The sequence below is a fragment of the Larus michahellis genome, chromosome Z (assembly GCF_964199755.1).
Source record: "Larus michahellis chromosome Z, bLarMic1.1, whole genome shotgun sequence".
NCBI classification, from domain to species: Eukaryota; Metazoa; Chordata; class Aves; order Charadriiformes; family Laridae; genus Larus; species Larus michahellis.
Window position 1 is genome coordinate 67,082,897 of NC_133930.1, and position 13,542 is coordinate 67,096,438.

At 38.3% G+C, this 13,542-nt stretch overlaps 1 protein-coding gene across 8 annotated transcripts in view; it reads right to left on the reverse strand.

Moving 5' to 3' along the window:
- Nucleotides 1-13,542, reverse strand: part of CSNK1G3 (casein kinase 1 gamma 3) — an 83,149-nt gene that overhangs the window by 41,184 nt on the left and 28,423 nt on the right. For all 8 annotated transcript variants that reach the window (XM_074570054.1, XM_074570051.1, XM_074570055.1 and 5 more), the window contains exon 4: nt 9,499-9,568. In XM_074570054.1, coding sequence (XP_074426155.1) covers nt 9,499-9,568 — 70 coding nt within the window. The remainder of the gene's footprint in view (nt 1-9,498; nt 9,569-13,542) is intronic.

Consider the following 13,542-nt stretch of genomic DNA (forward strand, 5'->3'; position numbering starts at 1 on the left):
TAAATGGATTTATGGATTATAGTGTCTAGTTTTCACTAAACTACCTCTTGGAAAACAGACAAGCTGCTTAAAATGATTCCTAAAAAGAAACCACACATTGAAGATAATGCTACTACCACTAGCACAAGCATACAAGAAAACAGCAGAGCTGACAATTCTTCTACTCCTTGTACGAGCTTATTTTCAAGAAGAATTTCTTGAAAAGCTTACTGGAAGACTACCACCTTGTGTTTATCAGATCAATAAAAATCCATTTAGTACTCCACATAAGTTATCAAGCTGTAATAGAAATTGTGCATCATCAAAATCATCATCAAAATGTTAAGGGGCACATATCCTCCAGTTACTCATTTTTCCATAACTGTATAAGTTGCAATCCCTCCAGTATTTTACTATTAGTAAGTCACTATTAACAGAACCACCTCCATCATCTGTCAAGACTAGTTTATCACTCAAATGCTTTAATCCAGCATGTTTACGTACATGATGTCCATAAAGTTTTCAAAGCTGACAAGTTCTAAAAGGTCTGACTTCCCCTATATCAATGACAGAATAAAAATATTAGAATAAAGAACATATTATTGGTAGATTACAACTGTATCTGTCAAACATCTTTAAAATAAAGAAAATCAAGTACAAGTTATTTCTAGTTGTACTGGGTTTGCGTAGCAAGGTTTTGGTAGTCGAGGCGAGGGGGCGGGGGGTGGCTTCTGTGAGAAGCTGCTACAAGCTGTCCCCTTCTCCAATAGAGCCAATGGCAGCCAGTTCCAAGAGGGACCCACTGCTGGCCAATGTCAAGCCTATCAGTGACAGTGGTAGCACCTTTGTGAGAACATATTTAAGAAGAGGAAAGACTGCTGTGCAACAGCATCTGGGAGAGAGGAGCGAGAATATGCAAGAGAAACGACACCGCAGACATGAAGGTCAGTGAAGAAGGAAGAGGAGGTGCTCCAGGTACAGGAGCAGAGATTCCCCTGCAGCCCGTGGTGAAAACCATGGTGAGGCACTCTGTTCCCCTGCAGCCTATGGAGGTCCACAGTGGAGCACATATCGACCTGCAGCCCACACTGGAACAGGCGGATATGCCCAAAGGAGTCTGTGCCCCCATGGGAAGCCTGCACTGGAGCAAGCTCCTGACAGGACCTGTGGCCCCATGGAGAGAGGAGCCCACGCTGGAGCAGGTTTGCTGGCAGGACTTCTGACACCACGGGGGACCCACGCTGGAGCAGGTTGTTAAGAATGGAGCTAAATACAGTTGGTGGTCAGTCACAAGTGGTGTTCCCCAAGGCTCAGTATTGGGGCATATTCTGTTTGATGTCTTTCTCAATGATCTGGGTGAGGGGATCAAGTGCACCTTCAGTAAGTTTGCAGATGACACCAGGTTGGGTGGGAGTGTTGATCTGCTGGAGGGTAGAAAGGCTCTACAGAGGCATCTGGACATGCTGGATCAATGGGCCAAGGCCAACAGTAAGAAGTTCAACAAGGCCAAGTGCTGGGTCCTGCACTTGGGTCACAGCAACTCTATGGAACACTACAGGCTTGGGGAAGAGTGGCTGTAAAGCTGCTTGGTGGAAAAGGACCATGGGAGCGTTGGTCAACAGCCAGCTGGACATGAGCCAGCAGTGTGCCAAGGTGGTCAAGAAGGCCAATAGCATCCTGGCCTGTAACAGAAATAACATGGCCAACAGGACTATGGAAGTGATTGTTCCCCTGTACCGGTGAGGTGTCACCTCAAGTACTGTGTTCAGTTTTGTGCCCCTCACTACAAGACAGACATTGAGGTGCTGGAGCGTGTCCAGAGAAGAACAATGAAGCTGGTGAGGGGTCTAGAGCACAAGTGTTATGAGAAGCGGCTGAGGGAACTGGGTTTGTTTAATCTGGAGAAAAGGACGTTCAGAGGAGACCTTATCAATCTCTACAACTACCTGAAAGCAGATTGTAGAGAGGAGGGGGTCATCTCTTCTCCCACGTAACAGGCAATAGGACAAGAAGAAACAGCCTCAAGTTGTGCCAGAGGAGGTTTAGATTGGATATTAGGAAAAATGTCTTCACCAAAAGGGTTCTCAAGCACTGGAACAAGCTGCCCAGGGAAGTGGTTGGACCATCCCTGGACATATTTAAAAGATATGTAGATGTGGTGCTGAGGGACTTGGTTTTGTAGTGTGTGTGTTTTAAAATTTAGTTTTTATTTTCTCATTACCCTACTCTGATTTGATTGGCAATAAGTTAATTTAATGTTTCCCCAAGTCAAGTCTGTTTTGCCTATGACAATAACTGCTGAGTGATTTCCCTGCCCGTATCTTGACTCTCAAGCCTTTTGTTATATTTTTTTCTCCCTCATCCGGCTGAGCAGGGGAGTGATAAAGCAGCTTTGGTGGGCACCGGCCTCCAACCAGGGTCAACCCACTGCACTAGCTCACGACCATCATCCACCTTGGCTGCTATCTTTTTCAAGAACTTCAGCATCAAACCTGATTTAAGCCTAAGGCTACATACTGTTTACTGCAATTATCTAATGCAATACGCATAATGACTAGCATGAACACAGATCTGTAACTTAAAGTCAAAATTCCAGCTACTTGCTTTAACACGGATAGTACCTAGGAAGCCTCAATTATTGCATGTGTTCTCATTCAGCAAAAAAAAAAAATAAACAAGCAGCAGACACTGACTGTCAAAGAAATATCTAGCACACAGATCAATGGCAATACCACTTGTACTTAACCTTGTGTTCCTAATCTACCACTGACTTAATTTTGAGCCATATCTTGGCCAAATATCTCTATAACATACAACCTAATTTTTTTTAAGCAAGTAAGCGGCTTTTCAGTGCTTTTACTGTCTTGTAATACTGGTTTCCTTTTAGAGTTTCCTCCAAGCCAGTCAAAAACCACTGTTGTGATGTGCATTATATCTTATTGCTTAGGTTATCTGTTAAATCAGGTCCATAAATGCCAGTAAAATACACAAGACGGCACTTGCAGAACAAGCTGTTTCACGTTAAGCTTCCTATACCTCACTGCCTTTTACGTGTAGTTTTAGTTTTCATACGTGGCAATTCACTGGACATGACCAAAATACCCTAAACTGAGTAGACTGAAGATTTGCAGTAACAGCCATCTTCCATGGCATGTTTGTACTGGTACTTTATCAAGGATGCAATCCAACAGCATGCCACAAACACAAGTATTCCCTTCCAAGACTACAGAATCTGCCCTGAAACCCCTGAAAGTAAGTGATTACAAAAGTTGAGGTCAGTGTCACATGGGGGTTTTGACTTCAACCAAAGTAGCATACACAAAACCATGCACACACAAAACCAAAGCTGCAGACACAGAAGGTCAAACAATCTCCAGAATCATAGCACTTCATGGCTACTGAAACCATGATCATCCACGCACTGTAAAACTCTAAACATGGAATGAGAAACTATATAAGCAATATGACTTCAGCACTGCTAAAATGCCATGTTGGAGGCATGCACCACAACACTAAGAGTACTTTTACACAACACTTAAGAGTATATTTACAAATATAAGCATGTTTGCAAAGATAAGAAATAGTAATAGAACAGTAAGATTGTTCCATTAAAATAGATAGAATATAACTACTTATTTGCATTACTAAAACAGACTTAGACATGCATTTTTATTGTGAGCCTTGTCTAATCAAATATCCATTTATCTAACATTCACAATGTTCTGTAAACCGTACCATCAAGCCTCCTTCACAATTACTATTATATTTTACTATTACTATACTTTATATATTACATTTTATACAAAAAACCACTGATTAATCTCTGAAATTTGTGTGTGATGTCATATTCCAAGATTAACTCAAGTTTTTGTATACCACCAGGATTCTTATAGCCCGTAATTACTGTTTCTCAGAAACATTAATATGTGCACCTATTTTTGCAGCTGCCATTCTTACTAGATCTCTGCACTTATTCTAGGCAAAAAAACCCAACTTTAAATATAAATTGGGAAGAGAATTAAGAGATTATAATAATGCAATGATAATCTTGTCTTGGGAGGAGTTATAGCAAGTACAGATGCTGATGATGTGATGCAGATGTGATGAAACCACGCTGTACTGTGTTTTCTTTTACAGCCTGAAGCAGAAGGCAGGGTGGCTATGGCACAGGGGATTAGCTAGAGATCATCTCAATAGCAATATGAAACCCCATTGTCTTCTCTCATATAAAAGTAGTATTTTTAGTGGTTCAAAGTGAACCTGCCTTATTAGAGCTTGTGTCTGAAAAAAAAAAAAAGAAGTAAAAATCACCTATCACTATCTTAAATACAAAAGGTAGCCTCCCTTTCAGTGCCGATATCTGCCTCGGGCATTCTATATCCTGAAGAGTTGTATAAAAAATTAAAAAGGTGTCATTGAACATTCAAATCTCTCACACACTCAAGCTGGTCTGAACTAAAATTACACAAAGAACCACATTTTCATTACCATAAATGTTTTTGTCTTTACCTACAGAAAAAGCACCAAACAGTGAAGTATTGAACTTCATCGTTGGCCTTTTTTTACACTTTTCAATACATAACATAACTTCTTTAATATGTCCAGACTCCTTATTGCAAAAGCAAACTGAACGTACTGTAAAAAACTACCTGTCAAAGAAATAAAGAAAAAATCCCATATTAAAAAAATTCTCAGCTTTACTGCTCAATACTCAAATTAAGCCATCAGTCACTGATTCACCGCCCTCCTAGTAGGAAAGCACACTGAATTTAGGTGCAGTTAAATTATGGACATAACACATGAAATCCATCTACAGCTCATCTTATTACCATGAGAAGAAAGACCGGTAGCATAGAAGATGAATATAAAAATCAATTAAAAATTGTTTTTTATTCATTCCAGAAGTCTTAGTGTAATTTCAGGTAAGAATTCAGATATACTTTTATTTGTAGTACTGCACTTATGAAAATGTATCCATTTTTCTTATGATTCATACTTGGATATTAAGAAAAACACTCTTAACTACAATTTTATTAGAATTAAAGATACTTTAAATTCCATCTGTAGGTTGCTCATTCAGTTGACCAGAAATTTCTGCATACTGACTAAATCATCTTAAACTTCATGAGGAGAGCATGCTCACAGGTACTGAAGAACAAAATTTTGGCAGAAGAGAGACAGCAATTTTCATAAAAATCTGTTGGTACGTAAAACTTAAATGAAAGCTAAATAATGATGTGACCAAAATAAGTCACATCTTTAAACTAAATTAAGTACTATTTTTAATAAGTTTTAAATCCATTCCACTAAATGATTAAAAATGTTTCAAAAAGAGCCCAAAAGTACATAAAATGTTTCCTGTTTAAGAAAGATTCTTCATATTTTTCCTAACAAACACCTATGTGCTACCACACATTCACACACACGTTCAGTAAAAAGCATATTTGATAGTAAAGTTACAGATCATAAGCCCTCTTTGTGAGCAGATTCTCTTCAAAGGAATATATTTTTGAAATGTTAATGCTTTTTCATGCAAGTCAAAAGTATTTTTTATTAAATAAAGATTTTGCACAGGCAGTGGAAGCAGGGACAGTTATCCTGGGAAGAGTACAGGGATGCTGCCCAGTTACATAGGGACGGAAACACGAAGGCCAAGACACAGATGGAGCCGAACATGGCAACAGATGCAAAGAATAGTAAGAAGGGCTTCTACAGGTACGTCAGCCAGAAAAGAAAGGTCAAAGAAAGGGTTCCTCCACCCGATGAGCAAGATTGGCAAACTGGTAACAAGAGATGAGGAGAAGGCTAAGGTAGTCAACAACATTTTTGCCTCAGTCTTCGCTGGCAACATCTCTCCTCACACCTCTTGAGTGGATGAACCACAAAGCAGGGACTGGGGGAGCAAAGTCCTTCCCACTGTAAGAGAACATCAGGTTCATGACCACCTGAGGAACCTGAACGTACATAAGTCTACAGGACCTGACGAGATGCACACCACAATCCTGAAGGAATTAGCTGATGTAGTTGCCAGGCCACTCTCCACAATATTTGAAAAGTCATGGCAGTCAGGTGAAGTCCACAGTAACGGGAAAAAGCGAAACATTACACCCATTTTTAAAAAGGGTAGAAAGGAGGACCCTGGGAATCACCAACCTGTCAGCCTCACCCCTGTGCCTGGGAAGGCCATGGAACAGATCCTCCTAGAGGCTATGCTAAGGCACATGGAGAACGGGGAGGTGATTCGAGATAGCCAGCATGGTTGCACCAAGGACAAGTCCTGCTTGACCAACCTCATGGCCTTCTGTGACAGAGTAACTACCTCAGTGGACAAGGGAAGAGCTACAGATGCATCTGTCTGGACTTTTGTGAGGCCTTTGACACAGTCCCCACAACACTCTTCTCTCCAAATTGGAGAAAGATGGATTTGATGGGTAGACTGTTCAGTGGGCAAGGAATTGGTTCAATGGTCACATCCAGGGGGTAGTGGTCAATGGCTCAATGTCCAGATGGAGACTGGTTCACTTTTCATCAGTTGCTTCTGAAACTATTTTTCAGTAGTCATTTGCTATTAATACACATGTATGTATTTATACATAGGGAGAATAAGTGGAAAGGCTATTTAATACAATTAGATGCAAAATAAGCAGTCCACACCCAGGTATAAAGCTATCAGCCAAATTGCAAGAAGTTTTGTCTGAATAAGCAAAAACAGCTAAGGAAAAGACTTCCTCATCATGATTAAGCAAGCCTGCAAACATGGAATTTTAGAAGCCAGAAGGCTCCAGACAACTGGAACTGCTAATACAGTACGTAATTACTTATCAGAAAAACCTCCTATCTACTCAAAATTAGTATACTTCAAATTTCTTCCAGCAATAACAGCTACTTCTATAAATCCTACGACGGATGCTTCTGCCACTTACACAAAGATACACTTCCTTCAATTTACTCTGACAAAAGTACAACCACTGCCCATAAAGCCACAGTATCTATACGGATAGGTCTGGCATAAGATTTTTACTATCTCCTGTTCTATGTAGGAAGGATTAGCTGCTTCCTGAATTTATCACTTGGTCCATCACTTTCTATCACTGTTTTCCAAGTGTTCATGTGACAAAATTTCTTAAATTTACAATTGACAGTAAACACATGTGTCACAAAAAAAAAATCAGTAAAGTAAAACCAACTGCGTCACATTACATAAGGACAGGAAATATGTCATTCCACAACTTTTTTCTAAAATAATCAGGCTGCATAACTTCCTGGGCTTGAGGGCCCAACGCCTGCAAAGATCGGAAGAGGGAGTGTGCTGCAGAAAGACAAGGAATCAGCCATACTTTTTTAGTTTCTAAGAAGATGGGAGCATGAATATTACTTTCTTCATGATGAGTCTTTCCCACAAAACCCATTGAAATGGGTCTCAAGTAGAGTGCCTGACAAGTCAGATGACTCAAAAAAGAGCTTACAAGGTTCTACACCTGCTGGCAGAGGCTTTTATTTTGGAATAAAAGCAAGTCACTTGGAAAACAGCAAGTCTATAACAAGGTTCTTCATAAATACTGAAGATGGCAAGAACTCATCAGCTTTATCTTCTTGTTTCCATCCCAAAGGTCTCTTCACCTTCATGCAGAGAATCAGAGAGATCATTCTCCCTTACAGTACTTTAATAACGCAACAGAGAAAGCGACCAAAGTTGTTGTAACCAACAAAAAAGGTTACAAAGACAGAATGATATCAGAAGTAAAACAGACTAACTTTGATTTGCTTACATTCCTACATTAAACACAGTCCCCCAACTTTATCCAGTAAACAAAAAGGTAAACAAAGTTATATTTGCTATGACATTTTTCACAAGAAATATTCCCATAGCAGTTCCTACCTCTGAACTAGTAATTATAGCTGTATTCTTACCTCCGCTACACAGCTCCTTTGCCAGTTTAGATAGTTACACCTTGGTTTTCATAACTGGGTACTATCCCTAACTATCCCTGAGACACGATGGTTGCCATGTCTCAGTAGTTAAGCAATCAATATCTCTGCTTTCCACTTATCAGCTATTTCACAATGCTAGTCTAGAGTTTGCAGACAATTTACAGCTACTTAGGAAAAAAAGCTATCCCTGATGACTTTTTCCAATTAGCAAGCACATTAAGGCTCAACACTTTGACTAGACATTCTACAACTTGCTTTTCCATCTCTGAACAGGAACAGACAACCTCATGTCTTGCAAAGAGTTATCTCTAAGGACTCCTGCTTGCAGACCATTCGTACCAGAGCATTTAAAGAAGTTATATATGAATTGAAAGTATTGGAAAGTGTGTTTACCTGAAGAGAGTCTTTAAAGAGCAGCACAAAATATTGAAAGCTGCCTAACTAGAGAAACACTATCCAGTCTGTGCATCAATGAATTTTTGATGCACAATATGATCCTGAATTTTTGAAAGTGAAAGTAGTATTTTAAAACTATTAAAATTCATCACAACACGTACACTCAATGCAACAAAATGAAGGTGATATGGGCATGTTCATTTTGTATCACCTGACTTTCAGAGGTGACTTCTCGGCTTAAGTAGTATTTTCTTGTAGTTTAAGCATAACTTTAAAAGTCACCTTCACAAAATCCAAGCTGCCTTTGATAGAAAAAAAATAACAAATGTGCATGTAGAAAACTACTAGTAGTCCATTTTATGCAATAAACTTCTACATTAGTAAAAAATGGAAGTAATAACTAACAACACAACAAAAGAAAAACAATTCTAGAAATTAAAGGAACATTTTCAATGAAAAGATATCCTAAGATTTTTTCTGAGGGTATAACTGATTTAAGGAAGATTTGTACTAACTTTTTTAGTTTAAGTTTCTTCACATCTCATTAACTGACTATATACAGTTTTGTGAAAGGCACAAAAATATGTGTGAAGTTTTAGGTATTGCTCACATATAAAAGCAAAAGGCACCCTCTTATAAGAGGGCCCTCATAAGAGGATTTCTGGGTGGAAAAGCACCAAGGTGAGTGAAATGAGAAATTCAAATTTTAGACTGCATTTAAAGTTAAACTTTTTAAGAAAGTATTTAAGAGGCTTAAAACTGGTAAGCAGCAATATGTACTGTGAAGTATAACTGAAACTGAAGCTATTTAAATATCACAGTAATTTTAAATAAAAATACGTGAGTAGCAGATCAGCAGTTTGGTCATTTATAGCGTTTATTCAAACAGAACACACTGGGAATACTCTAAGACGACTTAGTTTAAAGTATACCTGTATGCACACAAATTCTGTGATATTTAAGACTTATTAAATAGTTTTAGGATTTCATTGACACACTTTAAGAGCAGAACAAAGAAGTCTTACAATACTAGAAAAATTTATACATTAATCCACTGACTTAAAGGGCTTTTTTCTGCTTTAAGTGACTAGGGACACTTCATTAAATAGATTCATACCCCTAAATCAGAAAACTTCTGTGAAAAATTGATCCTGGATTACATCACAGTAAAATGCATGACACTGCTTTTACCTCCAGATCCTAGCTGCTTGTAGAATCTGTATTCCAAATGTAGCTGTGGTGCTCTCGACTTCATTGGCTCCTGATTTAAAAACAAAAACAACATTTAAAATAAAGCCTCTCTGCCAAAGCCTAAAAACTAATACACTAACCTACTACCAGCCAAACTAACTACTGCTTCCAAGCCACATGGAAAGTTTGAATGTTTCTTCTGAAATGATTGGTAATTAAGAAACCTCAACCTGTCAGGTGAGACTAAAGCATACAGGGACGTTTTGCTCCATGGGACTGGGGTTGAACGGGCAAACCCAATCACAGACCCACAATGGAATAGCCAAAAATTAATTTGTCTCTCCAAAGCATGTGGGTGATGTGTCTTGCAGCTCTCAAAAGGTGGCATTGATATGCGGCTTGACAGATCAGAAAGACTGTGCACACATCTGTTATACATGATAGATGCATCTTTATCAAAAAAAGTTTTATCCTAGGATCTTGACAAAAAGATACCAAATCCTTCCACCAAATAGTAATAACTGAGCAGAAATTGAATAGCATCATTCTAAACCATGAATTCAAAACCAAGCAGCAGCAGGATAAGTTTGTAGTTCAAATGTTTCTTTTCCCAACATAATTTACATAAATTCATGAAATCTTAGTTCTGTGTTCTACACCCTAATGTGGCAAGGTCTCATAGAATAAAGTGACACGAGATCAAGCACAGGAACACACAAGCAGCCTAAATGAAAGCCCTGACTTCTTGAGTATTTCCCTTTGCAAAGCAAAGGCACTTTATCACAAGATTCTTAAACTAATTTCCTACAGCATCTGTTAGAAGATATGCTCAATTTCTTGCAACATGTAACATCTTCCAATGCATCAGTGACAATTTGGCTGTTAACTGTGCAGTATTCCTACACAAACTGCTCCTACTAGAATTGCAGCACGCAGTTACTAAGATTGTTAATACCCTTATCAGCAATAACTGACAGTGCTGGATGTCAGTCTTCAGGAAAAGTTTGGGCAAGGTGCTCATCTCTTTCCTTGCACTATCTTCTCCATAAGCTAACAGTTTATTAACCTGTGCTGTTTTCCAGTGGCACACCTAGGCCATAGAAACCATGAGCCAATGTGCAGTCATGAGAAACTTTGTTCTTTTCCTCAACACGTCTGCCCCCAGCACCCAGGTGTTTCAAATTGCTGCTACTGCTATAGCCAAAGTCCCTGTTATTCATTTCAGTGGTCAGTTCGACCACGACACCCTGTCAGGGTGTATTTATGCATTTGATTTGGGCCAGATGCCAAAGACTGAGGACCAAAAGTAAGAAGGGGACAATGTACCAGTTTCTACAAAAAAAACATATAGAATTTAATATATGCTTTTTATGCTCCAGAGCATTCATCCTGGCTGAACACTGGAACTCTTTGCAAAGAAGTGACCAAGAACTCCCTAAATCGAAAAGGTGTTGATCCTTCACAAACTGAATTACTGAGCAAGACTAACTGGGCCACCAAAAGGTCCTATTTAGAGTTTGAGAACATGTGAAATTTATTGTAAAGTATTCAAGACAGGTATCCCTTAACAAAACACTTTACTGTAAATGTGGGCCTAAGAAAATCAGTGCAACTATCAACCTTCAGCACACATCTTTCAGCGGTGTAAGTCAGTCCCACTACAAAGCATGTTACTGAAACATTTTAACCTTTTACAAAGCCACACAAATTTAGCTACTAGTTTGCCTGCCGTAGTATTACACAAGCCTGATAGTTATAAAACATAGCACTCTCTACGTGGTCTCTAATTAAAGCTTGTCATTCTGCCTGCCAAAAGGAAATATTTGATTCCATCAAACTCTGCATGTCTAATGAATATACTAAGACAAGACAGTGGCTTACAGGTAATTTGATTCTGTTCAGTTATACAGTTTTGCCTTAATTGATAGTATATTAACAACTTAATTACCACTCAACGTTATAAGATGCTCCCATAATAAGGATGAAAAATAGCTTGTATGCATTAAGTTTACATAAATAGGCCAAAAAAATTCTCCTTGGGGAAAAAAAACAGCTTCTAATTTTTGACATATGCATCTACCCTTTTTCAAATGAATACTGCCTGTTCCTGTCATCAGCAGGAGACAGTTATGATAAGCCTCCAGAAGCCAAATGCTCTCAAACAGTCAAACAAGTCTACTTTACAACTGCACAGGAGCGAAAGACTGAAGTTAAACTCTGTCTAGCAGACAATTAACTACTTTTACTCCCTCTAGTAACAGTGAAAAAAATGTGGTAATTTGTACTTGTAGTCCGTTTATTGGCTGACAGTCTTCTGGAATTGCCTTATTTTTGTGAAGAGTCTTAGATATCTTCCTGACTGTTCCATAACTTCAAACACACAAAGGAAATAATCTTTTGTTCAACAAAAATGGTGAGGGAGGAAGCACAATAAGCTCTTCACAAAGAATTTATTTTGTTCCTACACATCCCACTTTGCAGTACGCAGTGATATACCAATTAATGAGAAAAGACAGATAAGGATAGATCAAGACAAAGGTATGTTAAATGTAATCTTCCACCATAAGAAGAAAACACATCACTATAACTACATTTTTATGAATAAGTCTAAAAAGCATACTCAAGAATAAAAAAAGAAGTGGCAAATCAAGGTTCTTTCTATTTTCATTGGTACTTTGGTACATTTCAACATCTAAAAATAAGTTTTGGAACCCATAACTGCTCAAACATCATGTTAATCCCAGAGGGCTTTGAAGCCAACTTCTCCTCTTACCAGAGGAAATTAGTGTATCTTGTTTACTTTAAAAAGCTCACGTCTTCACTAAAGTATCCTGAAAGAACTTTTCCAGGATTTCTGCAGTGTTCTATAAACAGCCTTCACTATACTGCTTTCACATTCAAGCCTAATTATTTCAAAGCTTCTATATTAAATCATAGATACCTTGTTTTTTCCCTGCAAAAGAGTATTTCCTCTCTCCACAATTTTTCAATTATTTTTGTGCCAAATACATGGAGTAAACTACTATACAATTTTCAAGATATGCCACTTCCCTTCTAAAGGGGTTTAAGACAACAGCTTACTTGCTCTAATTATAAGGGTAGAAATTTTCAAGAACTCTGATGATAACCCAAAGCACAATATAAACATTCAGTTTTACCTACTTTTCATGTTTTTAGTAATCTAGTGAAAACTCCTACTCAGTATATCATCTGTTTCTGCTCCATACTACCCTAAGCAATAGCAAATAAAAGCTATTTTCAGGAAAAAAATTCTTAAGAGGTAGGGCTCGTTACAAGAAAAGACCAGTCTATTAAACAGAGTTGCACTCAATTTGCATTTTCTACAGCCTTCTAGTGAGGTTCTGAAACAGTATCATTCTAGACTGCAATAATTCTTTAAAAAAAAGGAGAAAAAACACTTCAGCCTTAAAACCAACCACAACTTCTTTACACACACACCCTCCACTTACAATTTTAAGTATTAAAATCTTAACAGTTGAATGACTAATGAATCAATGAATTCAATATTACAGTTTAAAAACAGCAGGGACTACCTCATAACTTGCTATGTTTCACAAAAAGTCAAAACCTGACTTATTTCCAGAAGTGGCTCAAGGCGAAATACCTTTAGTTGGTATTTGGGTAGTGGTTAAGCATCCTGCAGAGAAGGTAAGTTTGGACAATGGAGAAATTTGTCAAGGGAAAGGGAAGAAGAACGACAGAGAGGGAAGAGCTGAAAAAGGAATAGGAGATTTAAGGGAAGCAGAGGGTCATGTAATAAGAGAAGTAAGTCTAACAACAAATCAAGAGGTGAGCAGGAAACGTACAGTTCATGTATAACACATTGTTAATGCTGAAGAACTACCTGATCACAACATACCGATTTGTATACTAATAGACCAGCAGAAACATACAAACACCACTAAATGGTGCACAACTGATTGATAACGCCCAGTTCTTAGAGTTTCATTCTAGTTCTTTAAAAAGTCCGTTCTACCTTTCAGACTTGAGTATCTGCCCAACCAGAACAGGCCATAATGAATG